Genomic DNA, 22,789 nt, shown 5'->3' on the forward strand with positions numbered 1-22,789 from the left:
GATATGGGGGAAATAAAGAATAATAAATACAACGAGTCGCGAATGGTGAACTCCAGACGACGAAAGCGGGTGAGTGTACGTCTTGTTGTGGAAACACCTGGAGGAAATGCAACCAGACGACACGGTAGTCACCAATGGGCCATTTGGGTTCGGGAAGTCCTCTGAAAAGAAGACAAATAGAAGGCTACCAAAGGAGCCTCTTCTTGAACCTTTTGGCTCGCTTTAAAGGCTTCCGTTTCTATGGTACATGAGTTTAGTGGAGTTGCCATGATCGCCGCCGGGTTGATATGCATGTACTTGTTTGCATGTGGCGTCGTGCTGGCACTGGCACCTCAAAGTGTACTGTAATAACCATGTTCGATTTGAGCGTACGATGAGTTTTCGCTATCGCCCACAAGCGAATTTGAGAATTGGAAGCGAAAGAGTGATTTATAAAAAAAAAGGTATAAAATCCATCAATAAATCAATACGCCCGAAATCATTGTTTACAATTATCGCTGTGTCCCCGAAGAACTGGAGTATGCAAAACGCTCAAGACATTACTGTTGTCCGTGAAGGTACAGGAAGGTTCCAGAAGAAGTGGTAAAGAGGAAGCGACAAGAGTTCCATTTCGATTTAAGCTCCGGTTGCAGACATTCCCTCGCAGTTTGTCTGTTGGCAATGTCCTGTTGGACACACGTGAGTTATGGTTCCTTTCGCGTCAACTTTCAATGGAGAAATTAAAACTAATGATACGGAGACGATTGTACGTGGAAATGGCACACGCCTGTCTAATGCTATCCATTGCCATTTTACTATTACTCCAAGGCACGTGGTCCGGTGGTTTGCTGTTAGACGAGTTGTGGTCCTTCTCACTGACGATTTAGAGTCGGTGCGTTTCATATTTGAATGCTACCACGTGCCGCGTGTTTAAATTTTCTTCCGCCTTCTCGCATGTCTCGACATAGCACTTGCCTTGGTTGACATTTAACCACCGCTAAGACACACACACACCGGGCTGAGATTGTTTTGGCGACAAAATGCGGGCCGCGGCGTATCATTATGATGAAATAAATTGCAAAAACGGCACGATCGGCTTTTAATGCTGGCGGTTTTACCGAATTCCGAGTTCCAAGTGCTCGCGTTGAAGAGCTTTTTGCTAGCAGAAAATAAGGTAGAAGCCATCTTAACGCCTTATTACACGTTTTTGAGTAGGTCACACACCGCGGAACTCGACTTTGGAAAATTGAGTTGTTTGGCAACACTGAAAAACACACGTGCTCTCCTAAGTATCAGACGATGCTCTACTACGGTCTGAGTTCAAATGTTTGGTTTTCGTTTCACCAACAAACAACACAAACATGGTGTAACATTTACCCTCGCTCACACAGCCAGCTGCTACGCGATCATCTAATTAACAAGCGATCGGATTCTATTTAGGTACCGCAAACGCTGCCAACTCCCTCGCGGCATTTATGGTGCTACTGAGAGAGTGCGCGGCATCCACGGTTCCACGCGCCACTATTTTAATTAATAAAGTGATCGGTACGCTTTTCTCAAACCGATCGTTGACAGTAGACTGCAGGCACTGCCGAGCATGGGCGGGAGGAAGTACAAACAACACTTAAAACATAACTAGATCAATCTGGGTGCTTCGCGTTTTCCTAGTTTTACCCGAAGCAGTCAAGTCAAGTGAAACAACGGTTTCAGATGTTTTACTAAATTGTTGCAACACAGCCGACATTGAGGTAGGGTTTGAAAATTAAAAATGGCACAGAATACCCGCATCGATGATCAATCGCTCTTAAATGTGCTGCACCCTTAAACCTGTCGTCACCGCCGGGTGACATCAACGCAGTGGTGAAGCAAGTGACGAACCCTGTACATCGATGTCCACAAAATGAACATGAAGCGCACGCGAAGGAATCGTGATTTTTGTTAACTTTTTTTTTCGTTTTTCTTTCGACTTGCCTGCAACACTTCCCTGTTATTTAGTCTTTAACCTCCTTTCTGCAGGATGATCAGTCGTCCTGCTTCTCCAGCAACGTTTTAATACCATCAATTAATGCAAGTGATTAATGAGTTCCGCAAGACGGGAAGGTACCATTTAGTTCTCGAGCTGACCTCTTCATTTCCAACCCATCGAAATGGACAATAATCCTGCTGGATGTTTGCCCGCCTTGCGAAACTTTCCACAGTTTATTTGTTGTCTGAAGACAACAAATCGCGTTTGTCCCCTCTTGAACCCCTCTCGAATGAGGATTTTCTCGAAATCTAAACATCAGCATCACCACGTACCACGAAATCGATTAAAATGCCGCACGTGTCCCTAATCAAAGCATCTTATCATCGTGCTCGACGACGTCACCGGAAAAGCAATCCGTCATCGCGCTTCAAACGGCTCAAAACCGGAACTTTCCGCTGCGCTTGCACACCTCAAGCAAAAGAACAACATTATGTAAATAGTCTTCAGTTGGTGACCACATCGAGAGGAAAGCTATCGTACCGTCCTCTCTTGCTGCGACCGCCAAGTGCTCAGTAAAAAGCCAAACCAACGCCTGCCAGACGTAACGCGGGGCGAGGTCGATCATTTATCACAAGAGGACAGATCGCGGCCGTGGTAACTGGCCATTGCAACCGGTTGTTTACAATCTTAAATGTTACACATATTATTCGCTTGTCAGCTGCGAATTGCGAAACTGAAAAGGCGCACAAAAAGGCGGTAATTATTGGCTGATGCGATTGATGATGCTAAAGGAGACCTGGGAGTCGCCGAAAAAAGAGCTCACGACAGCGAAAGACGTGCAAGTGCCAAGTGCAGTGTGTGTCTTACAGGGGTTTATCGGGTCATGTATTTGAGGCAAAGTATCCGGAATGGCAAATTATTTGAGACACTAGTTTCGAGGATTGAGCTAAAACATAGCGGCCAATTTAAATTGATAAATGCTCATCAAAGCGGAACAACAACGATGACTTTTAGAGTCAACTTTGAACGATATCGGTCGACATCAGCAGCAGCCAAACAAATCTTCAAAAGAGCTTGATAGATTTTCCTATCAAAACCACACAAAGCAGTTTAGGGCGATATCGCTTCCCCGGTTGTACCAAGATGGGACAGAATTCTCAAGATTTGTTGAGACTCATAGCCACTGAGCAATGAGGACACTTAGTTCGAGCTCGAAAAACCCTGTAAGAAAGCTCGGCAAATGGGGAGTGACCCGATCGATCGCTCTTCACGATGGATGATGTTGACTTTTGGGACTTGATCTCGCCGTGGGATCATCCTAAAGAATCATCCAAGCTACATATCAATTTCTCGAAGGACGAGAGACCCTTTCGATCGTGCCCTGCATGCTCGTGAATAATGTGTCAAAGTCGACGAGAGTGAAATTGGAGGGTTTGGAGGAATCCGTTACGCTCGCTTCGAAAAAGGGCGAATGATAAATGGGATGAAGGCAAATATGTCCAAATATTTGCCCTTGTTTTATACTCCTCAGTTGGGGCAACCAAGATCCGGATTTCACCGAAAGTATTTCACGCGTGATTGAAGAAATTCCTTCACCCACGTGATCGAAGACGCATTACGCTTTAATCCGAACATTATCAGCCAACAGTGCATAATAGTTCCAATTTTCACTGCATAAAATTGTCGAAAAACTTGAATGCAACGTTAACGGTTATCGCCGGGTGGTTTATCTTTCGTATCGGAGATATTTCGTTGAAATTACCATATAAAGAAACCCGGATTTTTGTCCTTTTTTTTAAACTGGCTGCTCCACCTTACTTTTTAGTCCTTTAGTGGCCGAGAGCGGAATCGTTATCGCATCTGAAAATGTAATCTTTTAGTTAAGATACTGCAGCACTTTTTTCCAGGCAAATCATCGATAGTGAAGCGAAAAATCTCAATCAAATTTGTGTCGCTTTAAAGGATTCGATTCGAAAACAAAACACCTTTAAAAAAAGAAAGAAACCGTTTTGCTCCCTTGGAACAAAACGAAACAAAACGAACGAGCTAAAAAAAAAAAACAGCGTACAACCCACCACCTCTCTGTATCGATCTTCGATCGACAACATATTGATTACAGGTTACAGGTGATTATTCAATAACTGATTTATACCGCCAGATAAAGGACTTCGGTATTGCAAAGCGATTTTTTCTGCGTTTCCTTTCCCTGGTCGCCCGTCAGGCGTGTCGTCATGCACCGCACTACCATGGGCACGATGATAAATGATTCGCGAGTGAAAATGTGTGTGGAATTAAGGCACCAAAAGGAGACCAAAAAAGCAAAAAACTGCACGTGAAGCTGTGGCCGAAGGAAACGATAAAGGCTTCCTTCCAACCCACCAAAAAAAGGCTTCAACTTTCCGGTACACTTTTGGAACCATTTTCTTTTTCTTCGTCCTGGTTCTTCTAGAGGAGTCATCCCCTCCCTTTGGACTTGCCCGTTACATGCACAAATTTATTATGTTTACGCTTATACGCATCCTCGGTGCATATTCGTAAGCCGCCCTTTTCACGGTGTGGCAGAGTCGAGAGTGATCGAGCGAGGTGCAATTTTTCTTTCCATACCTACTTAGGAGCATCATCATCGTGACCGGCTATGTAATGGGTTGGTGTTGGAAAAGGGAACTGGAGCGTCCAAATGTACTGCTCCCCGCTGCATGGTGGGATAGCGAAGAACAAAAACATTATATTTCTGTTATTTGTTCATGTTTTTCAGAACTTTTACTTGAACTTCCTAATAGATCCAGACGTGAGGGTAAACAGACTCTGAGCTGACCACGAACGACCGAAAATGAAAAGATATTCAAGAAGATGAAGCCCCTGGAGACGTAAAATTCTTTCCAAATGCGAGGGCTTATGGCCGTGTCAGATCACCTAAGGAGCTCTGTAGTGGGGAGACACTGAGTGAGAACTTCTGGAGACGAGGAAGTCCCTCCGATGACTAGGAATTTTAGCAATGGCTGATTCAGATTTGAAGATGCCTATGCCGTAGTGATGACTCTGAGAATTCAGACAAGTAATCCTCGGATGCAACAAGACTTTTGCAACTATGAGACATCTTCGACGAGAAGATGTGATGAAGAAGTTTCTCGAATTGCGAGACCTTTTTGCTAGACTAAAACCATTTCAATGGAGCGGCCTCTATGACGATATCCTTTGTTTTTATAGGAATCTTGTACGGCAAGCCCCCTCCATTCAAGCACAACTAGCTTTATTATATTTGAAATTTAATTTTTCCCTCTATCAAAATGTCCTTTATCTGTCCAACCGTGCGATGGTTCACTTTCGCTCGCAAGATGTCCCCTTCAGTATTCGGCGGCGGAGTAGTGGTAGTGTCGCAACAGCGTGCAAAATCTTTAAACCGTATCATTTAGTGGGTAACCCTCCCGCTTGCCATGCAATTGCAATTTATTAATATTTAAAACCGATTTATCATTGCGCAAAATTTCTTAATTTTTATCTTGATGTCATAATTAATGTATCGTTTCGGATAATAAAATATTTGCGTTCGGTTTTCGGGTTTTGGTCTGGCTCCAAGATGATGCTACGTTTTGGGGTACAATGCGACCACTTTATCCGTTCGGATGCTTATCCTGCTTTCTTGCTGGTACTGATCGTAAACTGGCTGATCTTCTGAGTGGCCCCCGGAAAAAAAAACTTCAAATAACCAACAGTGAACCTCACCGACACCGGGTGCTGACATTTTGGAACTGATTTAATTAAAAACGAATTTCGCACAGTCAGGTAAACGCTCCGTATGTATGTAAGTGTGTATCTGTGCTTGTAAAACGCCCCAATTTCACTGTCCTCTGCTGGAGTTTGGAGTAGTTTTTTTGGAGGTGAAATTTTCTGCTTCAAGCATTTGCGATCTACAAAGTGTGAGCAGGACGCATCGATTCCTTTTTGTGCGTGACTTTCTTCGTTCACTTGTGCGTCGGTCTCGGATGGTCGGGCGGTGTGGGCCATAAATTTGTGATCAGTAACGCATGAATTTTAGGTCATCAGCTGGCCCTGCCCAGGACGTGATAATAACTACATTGTAGTATGTGAGGAGACTTGCCAAGAGTTTCTTCAAAGATCACGATCATATACGCGGCGTACGAGGATGTACACGTTGGGACACTACTTTTCTTTCGAGATCGCCGATCGTTTCCAAGAAAACTTGAACTTGAATGAGTCATCATTCAATTCCACCATTCCACCAGTGCAAACAAACAATCCTCAACGTATGTGGAAGGCAAAGTTTGCAACACTAAACGCCACCGCACAGTGACTGACAAGCATCTGCCACCTTAGGGGCAGCAAGTTGGACTAGGTCCAGATCCCTCTGGCCTGGCGCTTACAAATCGATTTTCCACCAGTCTTTGCATGAAGCCACCACCGACCAGGAACTGCGCGGGATCATGTCGTGGATGCAAAAACCCCACGAATTTACCTAATTACAAGCAGCAAAACATGGCCGGCTCTGACAAACGGAACCCGGTCCCGCTTTTGCGGCAGGTATCGGCCCATTAATATCTCGTGCAAATCGTATTATGTTCTAGCTCTGTCGTTTGTCTTACCCTACGCTATCGCTGTGGACACAGTTTTCTCTGCGGCCAAAACCCGTCAACCGTCGCGCCCGTCGCTTTATTGTTGTTTAATAACGTTTTCCGCGATCTGGTCACCCGCCCCGGCGCCGAAGTGTACGATGCTTTTCTTGAGCTAAGTCAAAACAGGCATTAAAAATAAACATGCAGCTTTCCATTCGGTTTGCGGGAGGGTGGGGGCCATTTTTCCCCCAGCGTGGACGACAGTTGGACAGAAGTGATCGACAGCGGGTTACTGTAGCGGGTGGCATGATGGGGGAACTCAGTTTATGATTATTGCTCCAGTTTTTTTTTCTTCCCGTACGTTGGCTAATATGGTTCAATGGTTTTTGCGTTCGTTCGTTTCAGGTCTCTTGGGTTGCTTCCGAAATATCGCCATCCAGCTGTGTTGCTTGTCACATTAACAACTACATCCACTTGCGAGGCTTTAAGCAGTCCGGATTCGGGTAGGTGCAAAAGGCAACAGAGTTGCCGCCTTGTATCGAACATCAATGTCCGACTGTAAGACATTTCACCGCCATAGTTACTGGCTACGGGACGGGAAAACGGGACCCAAGGAGTTGTCCAAAGCTTGCGTGTGTACCTGTCTTGCTGAAACCTGCACAACGCCAAGTCCAAGCCAATCCCCGAAAAAACTCCACCTCGATGCCCGATGTGACACGCGTTTGTGCTTCTGCGTCAATCCCACCAAAAGGCGTTATACTCCCGCAGTTACTAAGCGCCAGCGACTCGAGCGATTGCTCCAACAGTACACTTAAAAAAGGCACACTCTACGTGCGCTTATTTATTTTATCTTCGAAATCAAATTAAGATAAAATTAGCCATAAAGTACCTGCCGCCAGCTAGCCAAACTAGCAAAGGACAGTTTGCCCACAGAACCCTCGCGCATGCTCCCATTTTCCGGCGTGTCCTTCAGGCTTGGTGGAAAAGGTTAGCAGGCGATTAGCATAGCAGCACCAGCAGTCTAGCGTCCAACAAATTTCCCGTGTTCAAAATCTCGGAACACACGAAACACGGTGCTGCCACGCTGGAACAAGTTTTCGGCGTCTCGCGTATCTCGATGTGCAATCGATTGCTCATGTGGAAGGCCTTTTATCGCTCACGAATCACATCTATCTTGTGTCCGCCTGCTAGGGGCGTACCATTGGAGACGTAATTTTGTGGCGCGATTACTATCGAGTACCTGTTCGCCTGATGGATACTAAAGCTCAAAGCAAGACCCGCCCGTGTTTTTGTTTTCGGAGCACCACCAGGAAAGGGTTTGGAAACTGTTCCTATTCCAACTTTCTGGTTAATTTATTTCAATTGATCCATATTTAAATACGTATGAATGGACCAACTGCAATGGGAAATTGATGAAAAATTCACAACACAAAACAGCAATCCGTATCTCACAGCAATAAATCGCAATTGTTTGGTGCTTTAATTGCGCAACGTTTCCACACTGCCGCATTTGCCAGCATCCTTAAACCCCATAAAACAAAAATCGTCCGCCTCCCGGAAACACACACCACGCGAAAAAGCGTACCAGAAATTAATCGATAATAGATTCTAATTGTTGTGTGGCTTGTTGTGCGATAGAAAATCACACACAAAGGGCTCCCCGGTCGTTATTCGCACAGCTTGACCTGAAATATCGCGCGATCAATTTGTTTCGAGATCTGTTATGCTTTTTTCACTCTCTCTCTCTCTCTCTCTCTCGCTTTAGTATGTTCCCTAGGCTGGGTCGAGGGTCGAAAGCTTACTACGATCATGATGGTGGACCCTGCGAAAAATCAGTAACACAACAAGAAACATCGATATACAAGAACCGCCATCGGCACCTTTTTTCTTCTCCATCGCTGGTTCGGTTGGACGCTGGACGATCGCCAACAATCGAAATCGTTAAATCTATATTAGCGTTAATCGGTCAATAATGCCATGTTCTTGGGTCGTGTATCGGGTTATGTGTGTTTTTGGTTGGTGCTTTGGTAGCTTTCGATTGCGAAACTAGCCTTAAAGTTATAGTGGTCGGACGGTGTACTAAAGTTGGTCTAGAAGTCGCAACTGCAATGATCACCATTTGGCAGCAAATTCTTGAAGTCAATGCACATAAGAGGTACGAGAGAGGTTAATTCCTGTAGTCGTTAGTAAGATCTGGTACAACTTTTCCGCACTGTTCGGTGAGAAATGGCCAGTAATTAAGCCATTTTGTAAGCCAGCACAACTTGCCTAGGAATAGCTTTTTCTTTCTCGGCAAAAGTTCTCAGGAAATCTCAACATCTTCCAAAGCAGCTATATCGCACATCTGGATTCCAGGATGATACAACGCTCCAGTATCATCCTTTACCTACCACGCCAGTAGATCGTGACATAATAATATAAAGACATCAGCATGATTATCGATCTGCTCCAAAACCGCATCGATCGCAATCGGTACCGTTTCGATTGTTGCATGAGCTGATTAACGGATGCAATCGACTGATCGAACATGGAACCCGCGCTCAAAGCCCCAGCACCCTCCACCCCCACCATCTCGAACTCTAAGCGCTAGATCACGCCGTCAGCTCGATTCAGGTCATTCTGAAACACACGTTTCGACGGGCCTTCGGATACTAATTTGTCACGCCAGGGAAAGATGCACCAGGAACCGAAGCAAACCAGGGTTCCAAGTGTGGAACACATTAGTGGAACAGGTCGTTCGGTGTGCAGTGCAGGAAGCTTGCAGCTCTGGGACTCGCGAGCGAGAGATGCCAACCAGTTTCTGTTGGCGCCAAATAAATTGTAACAGTAGAACATTACGATGGGAACACGGTAAACCACTTTCGGTAAGGCACGAAATTGTGATTGTTGTTGTAGCAAATAGCAACAAGCAACCTAGAAGGTAGTTCATGTAAAATGGTTTGTTACCTAACTGAGTTTTTTTAAGAAACCTGCTGCTTGGCGTCTTTAACGCAATCAGTGTGATGAAATAAAATCAACTGTAATGCTACTGCGATGTTATCCGGATCGATTGGTAGAGGCGAAATTCGAGGGGGGGGGGGGAGGATAAAGGAGAGATAAAAGGTCGTTATGCCATGAAGCAGCACTATAGTGAATAACTTTTATTTTCTACGTGAAATCAAATCAATCTAAAGAACTGTCAATATTGTTAGAAGTATTCAAGAAAATATTCCATTGATTCTTCTCATCACAGTAAATCCATCAAAAATAAATTGAGCTGTCATACGTATTATTTTTTTTTGTCCTTGATATTCTCATGCGTCCTGATAGCTACCGCTCGATTAGCTAAATTTCCTCTCACGGACAAGTTACTCAATGTCCAATTAATTTAGGGAATCATCCATCCCACGGGTCCTGTTCATTCTTCATTCAAAATAATTGCGGAATAATCGTCCCTTCAGCACCAACACACTCTAATGTACACGCTGATATCATTCTCCCAAAAACCTGATCTCGTGCTCGTGCTTTCTGTAGCTATCGCGTCCCTGTGGCTTACCGTTGCAACCTTAAGTACAGCAAACAACCATTTAACGGCAACTGGTTCAATCTGCCAGCATATGCACTTCACACCCTCGTTGATCGTTCGTGCAGCCTCATCTTAACTCATCCAAGTTTCTATCTGTTCCCACAAACGCTCACACAATGAGAAACCACTTCGTTTTCACCCTATTTAGGATAAAGCGAGAGCGAGGAGAGCGAATCTACATTCAAATTCCACCCTATATGTGGCCTGCCTAGTATTTTTTTCCCTCATTCTCTTCCCACCGAACAACCACGTCCGTGAACGTCCTGGAACGTCCAGTGTATGGCTTCATTTTAGGGTGCAGTAGCAGTGGTCGGCAGGTCGTCCGTAAGTGTACTTTTCCCATCTCACAGCGTCATCATTCCCGGAAGCGCGTACCTAACGCGGGATGCTCGCGGGATGCATTTTAACGGTTATTTCGGTGCCTTCACGTCCTTGACGTACCCCACGTTTGGTTTAGATTCTGGGTGAGCCGACGCACGACCGAGTGTGCGTATGCGTGTTTGCCGACGTGCGCACGTTACAGCGTTTGTTTTTTCAGCATCATGCCCGGCGCACCCTTCTTTCCTGTCTGCAAACGGACATAAAAGAAAGCCTGCGCGGATGATGATCCGTTTCGCCGGGGGTTGCAAGGACGCCACCACGCACCACAGCTGGTTATGAATCATCTGGATAAGAGCACCGGCTTTGTTGTGTGTTTGCGAGCCGGTGTGCCGCCAGCTTTTAGGGAAATTCAATATGTTTTTATTCGTACACACCCAGCAAACGGTTGACGGGCGGTAGCGTGTGCCGGACCGTTTGCCACCTTTCAGAAACAGTTTCCGTCTAATTTAGGGGTTGATTACCGTGAACCGGTAAGGCAGGGAAACATCGGAAAAATTGTTGACTAGCGCGAGTATTTAATTAGGTTCGGTGCAAAGTGGCTGGCGTGTATGGGCGTCGGTTTAGCAACCCGGAACCTGTTTTTGGCAAGGTGGCCTTGATGTGCGTATGGCGAAGGATTTTCGCTCTATAAAAAGGATTAGGGGTGGCGAAGATTTAACGGGATTAGTTCCGATTCCGTGTTTCCTTCTGCGTTGTTTTTATGCACGTTTTGCTTGGGGGAGAATAATTGAAGCAAACGGAAGCAAGTGGTAATTGAAGGCTTTGATTTTTGAATGGCAAAATGTAACGGTCACTTTTTAGCACAATGAATATTTTGTATGATACTTTCGCATCTAAATGATAACCGCTCTTCATATCGGGCAACAGATTCAAAATAATCACTTGATGTCTAATTCCGTCATCAGCTCCTTTCCAATACTAATCGTTATGAATACAGATCAATACTAAATTATCGTTCAAACAATCTGTTTACACCAGGAATAGCTGGATTTTTATTGCTTACATTAAATCAGCTGTAGTAGTTGGTATATATGGAATTGGTTTGAACAACTGTTTTAACCGTGATCTGGGATAAAGATGCTATTAATAAAAGAGCATGTTGAGCAGCGAGCTCAAAGATTTTCATAAAATTTAATAAAGGAAAATGATCATCGTAGTTGTCCTTCTATTGTTTTCCGCTGACCTGATGGTCCAAGTAAGTAGTTTTGTTAATAGCTTCAAATGTTTCTTCAGAACATTAATCAAATTATTCTTAGGCTTCCATCCAAACATGGAAAGCGCTAGATCCAGAGCAGACCTTATACGTGTACAAGGGCTGTTATGAAGATCATCTTCCTAAGGGACCGAAAAAGAAAATCTACCTTACATCATGGAATGCCTGGAAGATAGAACCCAACGATAATACTACCCATTGCTATGCGAAGTGTGTTCTGACCGGTTTGCAGATCTACAACGAGACGGAAAATGCTTTTAAGGTTAGAATGTTTAACATGTTGCTTCCAAACAATCAAACAATTTAATTTTTCTCCAGTCTGAGAGGAATCCAGTACAACATCGAGAGTATGAAAGTCTTACTCAAACTAAACAAAGTGAAGTCTCCCAGTATCAAAAGGCATTGGCCACTATCAATCCAGGAGGAGGCAGATGTGTCGATCTGTACAATGCGTACTTACCGGTTCACAACCAATTCGTGAATCTGTTTCGCCAACTGTATCACGGTACGGTCGAGGGTGCTGCTCGAATTTATACTGCAAGGTCCGATATTAAACCAAAAGGACAATCATTTCATGCGTATTGTGAAAAGCGTGCTTGGAAGGATAAGAAGCAGAGTGAGTGGAAGAAGGGTTGCAATTACGAGCTCTCTGGTAGTCCAGAGCTAAAGAATGCGATCGACTGTATCTTCCGTGGATTGCGTTACACGAATGAAACTGACTTAAAGGTATGTGAAACTTGCTTTTTTAAGAAATATTTTCTAAGAGAGAGAGCTCTTCCTCAATTCTAGGTTGATGAGATTGTGCGTGATTTTAATCTGACCAACAAGAGTGAGCTGGGTCCTAAGGTCCGAACAGTGTTGGCTGACTGTAAAGGAAGTTAAGCATACGATTATTACTCATGTCTGTTGAACAGTGACCTGAAAGAAGACTTTAAGAAGGCTTTCGATTTTCACGAGCTCCGTTCGGCGGAGCTACGCTTACCTGCTGCGAGGAAAAGTTTACGAAAATCCAGAAAAAGTTCAGGAAGACATGAAGAAGCTTAACACAACGGTACACTTCTAGCACACGAGTCTCACGTAAGCCTTTGATGCCAATTTTGGGAATGATCAACAACGAACTAAAACAATATGCCTAATGACATCAGATTGTGAAAATAAGAACCGCTCTCAACTAAACGTTGTCTACTTGCAATCACTGTATGCTACCCTCTTTAATTGGATTGTGAATTAAAACCATTAAGCTCTCAATATCAAACCTTTATCTAAAGCATATGTGCTTATGTGATAATACATATGTCTGCCTAGATATGTTAGATGACCTTCAATTACAGTCACTATATACTACTCCTTTGGTCGTTTGTAAAATTTATTTTCAATCTGATAGAAGTGAAATAAAATCAATTAATACATAATCTACACTCTCTCTCTCTCTCTCTCTTTCTCTCTCTCTCCCTCTCTCTCTTTCTCTGGATTTACCTCACTCTTTTCTTGAATCAGAATTGCTATTTTGTCATAAATTTACGTTTGTCATAAATTGCCACTTGCATGTTTAATCTAATCTCATTATAATCTTCACTAATCTGCAAAATCTCCGCCCTCAGTCGCTGCATACCATTCTACGTCATTGAAAAGGAAATTGCAATTACTTATCACTCAGAACCTTAGTCAACGTGTTTATTTGTACCGTCTTGAACTTGAAATTAATCACTAGCTTTGTAAATATGTCCTCAACTCCAATGCAATGCAGCTAAGCAAGTAAGAATGCTATCAAGATTTCCACACTGTGACGGCGTAAACAAAATGTTTACATCGAGCATCACAGTCTTTTCTTGCTATCGTCCAATCAGCTGTTGAAGCAGGTAAATATATGGAATTGACTCAAACAGCTGTTCTTATTATCGTGTATCAGACTGATGTTGCCTATAAAAGAGCATGTTTGGAAGTGAACTCAAAGAGTTGCACTAAAAAGAGTTGAGGAAAATGATCATCGTAGCAGTGTTTGTATCATTGCTTGCTTTACTGGCAGTCCAAGTAAGTTGTGTTTGAATTTTTGCGAATTTTTTATGATTAATTTTAAATCTCTCAACTTCATCTAACTTTTGCTAGGCATCACAACCATGGAAAGCGCTAGATCCAGAGCAGACCTTATACGTGTACAAGCGCTGTTATGAAGATCATCTTCCATCGGGATTGAACAGGAAGGCTTACCTTACATCATGGAATGCCTGGAAATTGGAACCCAACGATGCCATTACACACTGCTATGCAAAGTGTGTTCTGACCGGTTTGCAAATCTTTGACGAGACGAAAAACTCTTTTGAGGTACGAGTGTAGAATATTTCTTGGTAAAACATACTAAATTTATTTTATGCTTTTTCAGTCTGAGCGGATTCCAATTCAATATCGAGAGTACAGAAAACTCAACCAAGCTAAGCAAAGCGAAGTATCTCAGTATCAAAAGGCATTGGCCGCTCTCAATCCCAAAAATGGAAGCTGTGTCGATCTGTACAATGCGTACTTACCGGTTCACAACCAATTCGTGAATCTGTCCCGCCAGCTGTATCACGGTACGGTCGAGGGTGCTGCACGAATTTATGCCGCTAGACCCAAGCTCAAGCAGAAAGGTGAATCTTTCCATGCGTACTGTGAAAAGCGTACTTGGAAGGATAAGAAGCAGAGTGAATGGAAGCAGGGTCGCAATTACAAGCTTAGTGGCAGTCCAGAACTGAAGGAAGCGATCGATTGCATTTTCCGTGGATTGCGTTACATGGATGGCAACAGATTGAAGGTGAGTGGAACTAGAATATGGAGGGAGCATATATTTTCTAAAAGATAGTTTTCCCTCAATTCTAGGTTGATGAGATTGTGCGTGATTTTAATCTGATCAATAAGAGCATGCTGGAACCCGAGGTTCGCTCAGTGTTGGCTGGCTGCAAGGGAAGTGAAGCATACGATTATTACTCCTGTCTATTGAAAAGTCGCCTAAAAGAAGACTTTAAGAAGGCTTTCGATTTCCACGAGCTCCGTTCGGCGGACTATGCTTATCTGCTGCGAGGAAAAGTTTACGAAGGTCCGGAAAAAGTTAAGGAAGAAATGAAGCAGCTCAATACAACGGTACACTTCTAGCACAGAAGAAATTGTCCTCCATCATCCGTTGGTTCTATTTCTTGAGTGTTTCTACACTGAGATTAAAACAGATAATTCTCGAAAAGTACATCAATGTTCTATGATTACGCCATTCTTTTATATCACACGAACAAGCACGCTATTTTACGCCAGATAAAGTAAAGACTCTCCATGAAATAATTGTAACATGTACAAATAGGCCACAACTAATCTCATCTGGAAGGTCATTTTTGTGAACCTTTTTACTATTTTTAATATCAGTTGTCCTTTGTCATAAACCGCCATCAGTTTGTGAGTATGTAAAGTACAATAAACGGGATGATTTTATACTATTCTAACTCCTACGAATACCTGGTAACTTCTCAGTTACATGTGTGCTGAATTGCCAACATTATCTGAGATTATGGACTTCTCTAATCTGCTATCGATTTGGAAATTGAGATAACTAATCGCTCAGAAGTTTAGTCAACAGCTTAGTTTAAATCTTTATGTACAGGGAATTAATCACTAGCCCTGTAAATCTGTCACTAACTCCACTGCACTATTGCTCATTATGCATGCAAATCGAGCGAGAATGCAAACAAGACTTCCACGTTATGGAAGTGCAAACAAACTGTTTACACTGGCCATTGCTGTCTTTTTATAGCTACCGTTCTATGAGCTGTTGTAGCAGGCAAACAAGTAGATTTTTCTCCAACAGCTGTTCTAACCTTGTTTCATTCTGATCTTGCTTGGTATAAAACTACAACTTGAGAAGCTTCTCATAGATCTTCATTTTTTTAAGTTGAGGAAAATGATCATCATCGTTGTCCTTCTGTCATTTCTCGCTCCGTTGGTGGTCCCGGTAAGTAATTTTGTTTTTGCACTCTTGATATCTTTCACGTAAATCAAATTTCTCTTAGGCGCCCCAGCCATGGAAAGCGTTAGATCCTGAGCAAACGCTCTACGTGTACAAACGCTGTTTTGAAGATCATCTTCCATCGGGATCCACCAGGAGGGCTTACATAAAGTTTTGGATAGACTGTAAATTGGAACCCAACGACCCCATTACGCACTGCTATGTGAAGTGTGCTTTGGCAGGATTGCAATACTATGACCCAGAGAAAAACACATTTAAGGTTAGATTTTTTAACATTTCTTACGTCAAAACATTCACACCGTTTTGTTTTGCTTCCAGGCTGAGAGAATTCCTATTCAATATCAAGCGTACAAACATTTCTTCCAAGTCAAACAAGAAGAAGTCTCGAAATTTCAAAACGCTTTGGCTACTACCACTCCAAAAACGAACAGCTGTGTCGATCTGTACAATGCGTACATACCGATTCACAACAAATTTTTGAATGTGTCCCGCCAACTGTATCACGGTAGGAATGAGACTAATGATATAATTTATGCTGCAAGGCCTGACATCAAGCAAAAGTACGAATCTTTCCATGCGTATTGTGAAAGGCGTGCTTGGAAGGATAAGAAGCAGAGTGAATGGAAGCAGGGTCGAAATTACGAGCTCTCTGGTAGCCCAGAACTGAAGCAAGCGATCGATTGCATCTTCCATGGTTTGCGCTACATGGATGACACCGGTTTAAGGGTGATTAGAGCTAAACTTTCAAAGGAATAGTTACGTTTTGGGACATTTACTTAAACAAAGTTTTCCTCCAAATCTAGGTTGATGAGATTGTGCGTGATTTTAATCTGATCAACAAGAGTGAGCTGGGACCCAAGGTCCGCCAAATTCTGGAAACGTGCTCAGGGAGTGAAGCCTACGATTATTACTCATGTCTGTTGAATAGTGACCTAAAGGAAGACTTTAAGGAGGCATTCGATTACCACGAGCTCCGTTCCGCGGACTACGCTTATCTACTGCTACAAAACGTGTACATAGGACCGGAAAAGGTTAAGGAAGCTTTGAAGAAACTAACCAACATTTGAGCCATTCTCACTTGTAAACCATTGGTTCCAATTTTGGGTGAAAAACACACTGTTGACATACAAAAAGATACAATCAGCAACAAACAGAAACAACCCAAATAATTGCTTCATGCTAACTAGCTAGAAGAAGTCAAACGTCTACTCTGCTTGTTATCTCGATCAAACTCCACAAAACAACCCATCAGAACCAATCTTTTTTTTTTATGGCTCCCATGAGTCTAGCAGTGGCGTCTTCTCACCCAGTGAGTCAGCTAAAATAAACGCTTACGTTCACAGCATTAGGCGTCACGTGTTTTCCAAGGGGACGAAATTTAAGTCGATTTAATTATCACCAAGACGCGTGCCAAAAAGTAAGCACAGACGTGCCGTGAAGTTGTGTCTTGTGACCGCACCCAACTACAACTACAACGGGGTTATTGGCCATCCGTAAGGGGGAACCGATAAGCTATCGAGAACATGAATTTTTTTTGTTCACTTCCGATCACTTCCGAAGTGGGGTGTGGTCAGTTCTATAAAGTGTGCACATCAAACGCGGAGTGTGAAGTCATCCTCTATCCATCTCCCTCACATTTCCGCTTCTAAAAAGTGACCTCACCAAGTGTGGTAAGTTCGGTCACACGACATTTGCTCCACACATTTATCGCCTAGTAATGCCCCACGGGGACCCGATCAACGCACACGATCTAATTGCGTGCGCCTCTATGATAAATACGCGGTGGTATAAATTAGCTATCTGCTGCCCGATTTCCAATGTGTCAATTGATTAGTGGTCATGATAGTGAGCCCGCCGGCCTGTGGTCCAATCGAAGCCGCTATCTCTCTACTGCCCTGTCGCGTTTGGAACATTGCCCCAGGTGGTGGGGGGGGGGGGGGGGGGGAGCCCGTGTACAGCGCACTCTGCCGCACGGTGGAGCTATTTAATTAGTTAACAAATATATGACTAACGCGGCTACACGCGACATGGCAGTACCCCCAGTAGGTTCGAGATTATGTCGCGAGCAAGTTTGATTTATGATCGCGTTCATGACCGCGACGTAGCGCCAGAGTACGGTGCCGGTTGAGAATAGTGGATACGATGTCAGCTTGAAGTTGACTGGAATTTGTTTAGGAATTACAAATTCTAGGAAAGAGCGTGGCAGTTGTATATATTTAGAACCTTAGTTCCTGGTTTTTGCTAAAAAAAAGTTGTGAAAATTGATATGAATATTCATAGGTTAAGATACAGACTTTGATGTGTCAACCATGTCTCGTGGTTGACGATCACCATCGTTACCATCTTTTAGGATCCATGCACCCAACGAGATAACTCAACTGATAGCGTCACATACAAACGTCATAAATTTGGATTTCCAAACAACCCGGATTACTGACCATGCAACAAGCTATCCTTTAATTTCCCACGACACAACAATGCTCCGGTCAATAAATTATAAAAAAAAATCCAAAATCTTCCCGACCTACACGATCAAAACACGGCTGACACTAATCTGCAGAAGCAGTGTTGCAGTTCACTGCTCCAACAAGCACTGATCCCGCGATCAGTCGCATTTTGCATAATTGATCATCATAATCGTCATCCGGATCGGTTTCCAAAACGAAACCACTCGGCACGTTTTGTCCACCTAGCTTCGAACGCCCCGAAAAAAACAACACTTGAAAGTAGATCAAGAAAAGCCCTCCATGGGAGAGACCGTTCAATAGACGTAACCGATACCTATAGGAGGTCGCATGTGTACCGATATTCCTTTCGCCGCCCGAAAACTGGCACCGTTCACACCAAGATTAATCGATGCGCAAGCAGATCAGATGAGCCAGGAGGGGGAAGCGGCTCCTAGAGCTTTGGCAGCAGTTCCTGGGAAAGTTTTGTACGAGCGCGAGGTTGAAATACTTTTTGTCTCTCGATTCGGAAGGAATTTGATTGGAATATTTCTGTTCCGATGACAGGTCACGATCTTAATTATATCGATACTGGTGAATGCTCCTCTGTTACTGATCTCCACCTCAACAAGCACACAAACCCGGACCATTCGATTCTGGATGGAAAAAGTCGTGGCTTTTTTTCCAATTCTCAAAGAATACTCCCAAGAGGAGAGAAGACCAATGTTCGTTAGAACAGATAATTCTGGCCAAAGCACACACTTAATCTATTTGTTAAGACACATTGCAAAAGAACCTGTCACACTAGACGTCTTTAAATGGGATTAGCAAAGTGTTCCATGTGTTGCGAATTTTCAAACCGTGACACAGTGTCCTCCAAATTCCGCACGAAAACAGGTTTTCTGTCTGCAAATATTTCCTTCCCCAAACGATGACTCATGCGTCGACTCCACCTCCGAAAGTAAGCGTTCGCCAGTTCGTGGGTTCTCTCGTTTGTGAAGTTGATGGAACAAGTGGAATGTATGTTTCCCCCAAAACAGATCAGTGTCAACGATCGATTGACGATGGGATCAGTGTCCCTGAAGTTTGTCGATGAGAACTTCGAAGCGGCATTTTACTTCTCTAATTGATCAATTAGCCGTGAGAAGGATGGACCTCAAGGTGTCTGTTTCAGTTCAGCTCCAGAATTGCTGCATAAGAACCTGATGGAACAATGCTACTTCAGATTGATCGTTTGACCGCCTGGAAATTGGAAGATAGCAGAAGCAGCAACACTATTGCCGATCGATCCATCAACATTCTCTTCTCCCCTGAGGGCCACTATTGCGCCGACCGCAGAACCGGTTCCGGATAAAAGCGCGTTCCCTCCAGAAAGGGACCCGCCCGAGGTCTCTAGCAATATCAGCGCCGTACTTCGGTACTTCGGGTCCAGGGAAGGCGTGATAAATGGATTACGGGACCGCACCTTCCAGACACCTGGGGGATGACGGGTGCCGGTGCTACCAACAAAATCCCCATAAGGGCCAGCCTGCTGCCTGCAGCCTGCACTGTCTGGATCCAGTTTCGCAGCATTCGGACTACTACTACTGCTACGGGTGAACTACCCTTCAATGCTGTACCCATCCACAGAAGCGACCGGCTATGGGCAGCAACATGCACACGGCTCACCGCCAGTGTGCAGCCATCTGCTACCCTAAACGCTAATTAATTAAAAGCATTTTGATGTCAAGTGATCTTGCGCTTTTAGGGTGATCATATTGCATCGGGGCAAAAAGGCGACACACTCTCACCTCTGTCGGGCGTCCTGCACACCATTCCACCGAGATTCTCAATTACACACGCCTTGCATACTCCTGTTTATCACGCTGCACACACTCTCCGAACGGGCTTATCGCCGGTACCTGCCTGTTCTGGGTGACCATTTCAAAGCGTTGTCATCGTCAACCGGCGCGCAGATCGCGCGTCCAGCAGCGGTGCATTAAATAACGACTGACCCCCCCCCCCCCCTCCCAGCCACCCTTTCTCGTTCCTTTCCTCCCCACTCCTCTTGTTGTCCGCCGGTGTGAATCCGCGGATGTGTGCAGAAAATGTGTAAACAAAATTATCAAAACTGAACTGATTAATGGAGTCCCCGGAGGGTGGTACGCGAATGTACGTACATCGGTGGAAAGTGGATCCCGCAGAAAGGTGACCCCTTGCCGGGAAGGTACGGTTTCAATTTATTAGCTTACTTACCGTCGTACAACGTTCCGGTTTGTTGAGATGGGCCGCGCGAAGTGCGGCGCAGAGATGCCATGCGAATCCAGATTTGGATCACGGAAAGAGATTATAAATTCAACTCGGCACCGCACCAGAACAAGCCGGAGTAATCAGACGAGCAAGTGCATAAGGTTACTTGAAGCAGTTTTTTTTCTTTCCTTTCCTTCCTGTGCTTCTGCCAGAAGATGTACAGAAGCGATTCGTATCACACTGTTAGTGCTTTAATTGTGATTTAAATGATATCTTACCAGAGACATGCAAAAATATTGTTCTTTTTTAGCGGGAGTTAAGTTTGTTTAGTTTTTTTTTTTTTTTTTTGTTCATAAGGGACGTCCAGGCCGCATTGCTTGAGTTTGTTTAGTAATGTTAAGAGATAAGTTGTAGCAAAATACGCTAGTGTCTTAGAAATGGTTGATTGAGCTATTGCAAAAAGATTGTCCAGAAAAATGTTAATATTGCTCGAAAAGCAAAAATAATATAAATCTGTTTGAATAATTACAACAAAAGTTTTGGTAATAAATTACAATTACAACACGATTTATACCATGAACCTTAATGCAATTCAAACATTAATAAGAATGTTATTTGAAGTTTGATATGATTTTAGTTAATTATTAAAAAAGTATCCCAAATGTAAAATATCACATATAATAAACGAAAAAGTAAACCAAATCGTTTTAATAAAGCAATTACAAACTGCATTTAAATGATGATTCAATTGAATAATAGTAAATGTTAAAAAAAAACGTGCGGTACTAATCATATCATATCATCAATCATTGATGTCTACATAAACGTATTAAAAATAATAAATTTTCATATTCAATTTGCGGCCATAATTTAACATCCAAATGACAAGATAAAAATACAATTTAATCCCTGCAAGCTGAAACATGCGAATTGTAGCTAACATCAATATACACGATGGTTTTTCATGCCCCACAAGAAATACAAGAATTTAGACGCTATGCTGTCTGGCAAATCGAGCATATTTGCGTTAGGTTTACAGTCGTTGTACTTTTTTATTTAACCAAACATTCAGCTGACCCAACCCACCCTTATCAGCGGGTGTTATTTTGAGCGATTTTTTCAGTTTCCTGTAATATAAACATGATTTGATAGGCGTTGAGGGTGTCACCTCTTTTTAATATTATAATAAGCATAGCAAAGCTTTGTGCCTTAAATTCTTCAGGCTCCAAAACAATGTGTTTTGATTAGTTTTTAAATATCCTTGTTTCCTCTTAAGATTCTTCTGCATTCGTAAGCAAATATCTCGCAAACAAATTTCTTTCTCACCCATCAAGCCCTATCAGGTAAGGTGTGCCGAATGGAGCGATGCACATAAGGACGGTATGCAAATAGTACGCAAAATAATCCTGTTGCGCTTCGCGGCCATGTAGTTGCATTTATTTAGTCAACATAATATTTACCCACCGCCAGTTCCAAGCTTTGCTTCTAAACGTAGACCTCCAGGGTTTTTTTTTTGACGCGCCGCCTAACCAAACACCAGGAGGTCAATTGCGTTTTTGCACCGATACGATGCATTCCATTTCTGCGTGTCTTTGCCTCCTCGCGAAACGCTGCATTCACTTCCCTTGAGGTGCAGTGGTTTTATTTAATTTTATATTAACTCCCAACTCCCTTTCTCAAGCAAACATCAGATCTAACGGCCTGGCTCTTCCCTGTCTGTCAGGAGGCACGAAATGAATGGTCTCGCTTGTGTCGGTTGCTCCACCAAACGCTTAGATAAAATCCGATCAACATATCAGGCGGCGTGTATGGCGGGTACGCACAGGGGAAAACAAAATCCTGCCGCAGTCGGTATTACGAAATACACCCGGCAGCGGTGACCAAAGCCCCCATGCTGGCTGGTTAGGTTGGCCTGGTCGATGCACCTTCTTAGGTGTTCTGGTCATCTTTGTTGGATTAATTCGTTCACTATTCGTGTAAGTCACCACCAGTTCGGCCCGGCAGCCTAACGACCCTCGTCGAAATCCAAACCAGTCCATTTCTCGCCCTCTGGCTCGCATGCTGTGATGTTTGTTTGAACGCATTCGCTCCCACAGTTGGGCTTGGGCGGCCGGTGACGAAGGGATGTGTGATCTTTCACTGCTGTAATGGTTCGTAACTAAACACTTGCAGGAAGCATATTGCTGTTGGAAGCGTTTGATTTTAATATCTATTTAATTTCCCACGAGAGGGTGAGTTGTGTTACATTTTTTGTCGGTTAGAAAAACAAAAGGGTGACTGAAAATGGGAATCATTGTTCCCTTCACAACACTCATCAGGAAGAACTAAATAAGGCAGAAGAGCGATTAAAAATTATTGTTCGAACAAGTTTCATTTATCGCTTCGTAATAAATTACCTTGACGAGTTTGAATAAATTCTATAATCTCTAATATAGAATTTATTGATTTTATTGATT

General features: G+C 43.4%; 4 protein-coding genes and 1 pseudogene across 4 annotated transcripts in view; 3 read left to right on the plus strand and 2 right to left on the minus strand.

Moving 5' to 3' along the window:
- Positions 1 to 22,789, minus strand: part of LOC126565072 (beta-1,4-galactosyltransferase 2) — a 183,869-nt gene that overhangs the window by 136,789 nt on the left and 24,291 nt on the right. The window lies entirely within an intron of this gene.
- Positions 1 to 22,789, minus strand: part of LOC126564457 (elongator complex protein 3) — a 244,733-nt gene that overhangs the window by 21,388 nt on the left and 200,556 nt on the right. The gene's annotated exons all lie outside the window — the stretch shown is intronic.
- On the plus strand, positions 11,607 to 12,740 carry LOC126565119 (37 kDa salivary gland allergen Aed a 2-like; annotated as a pseudogene).
- LOC126565122 (37 kDa salivary gland allergen Aed a 2-like) lies at positions 13,656 to 14,830 on the plus strand. Its single transcript, XM_050222263.1, has 4 exons — positions 13,656 to 13,706; positions 13,782 to 13,997; positions 14,056 to 14,463; positions 14,529 to 14,830. The coding sequence occupies exons 1-4, from the start codon at positions 13,656 to 13,658 to the stop codon at positions 14,799 to 14,801; spliced, it is 948 nt and encodes a 315-aa protein (XP_050078220.1). The 3' UTR covers positions 14,802 to 14,830.
- LOC126560368 (37 kDa salivary gland allergen Aed a 2-like) lies at positions 15,595 to 16,727 on the plus strand. Its single transcript, XM_050216329.1, has 4 exons — positions 15,595 to 15,645; positions 15,704 to 15,919; positions 15,979 to 16,386; positions 16,464 to 16,727. The coding sequence occupies exons 1-4, from the start codon at positions 15,595 to 15,597 to the stop codon at positions 16,725 to 16,727; spliced, it is 939 nt and encodes a 312-aa protein (XP_050072286.1).

The sequence above is a fragment of the Anopheles maculipalpis genome, chromosome 3RL, assembly GCF_943734695.1.
Source record: "Anopheles maculipalpis chromosome 3RL, idAnoMacuDA_375_x, whole genome shotgun sequence".
In the NCBI taxonomy this organism is placed as follows: Eukaryota; Metazoa; Arthropoda; class Insecta; order Diptera; family Culicidae; genus Anopheles; species Anopheles maculipalpis.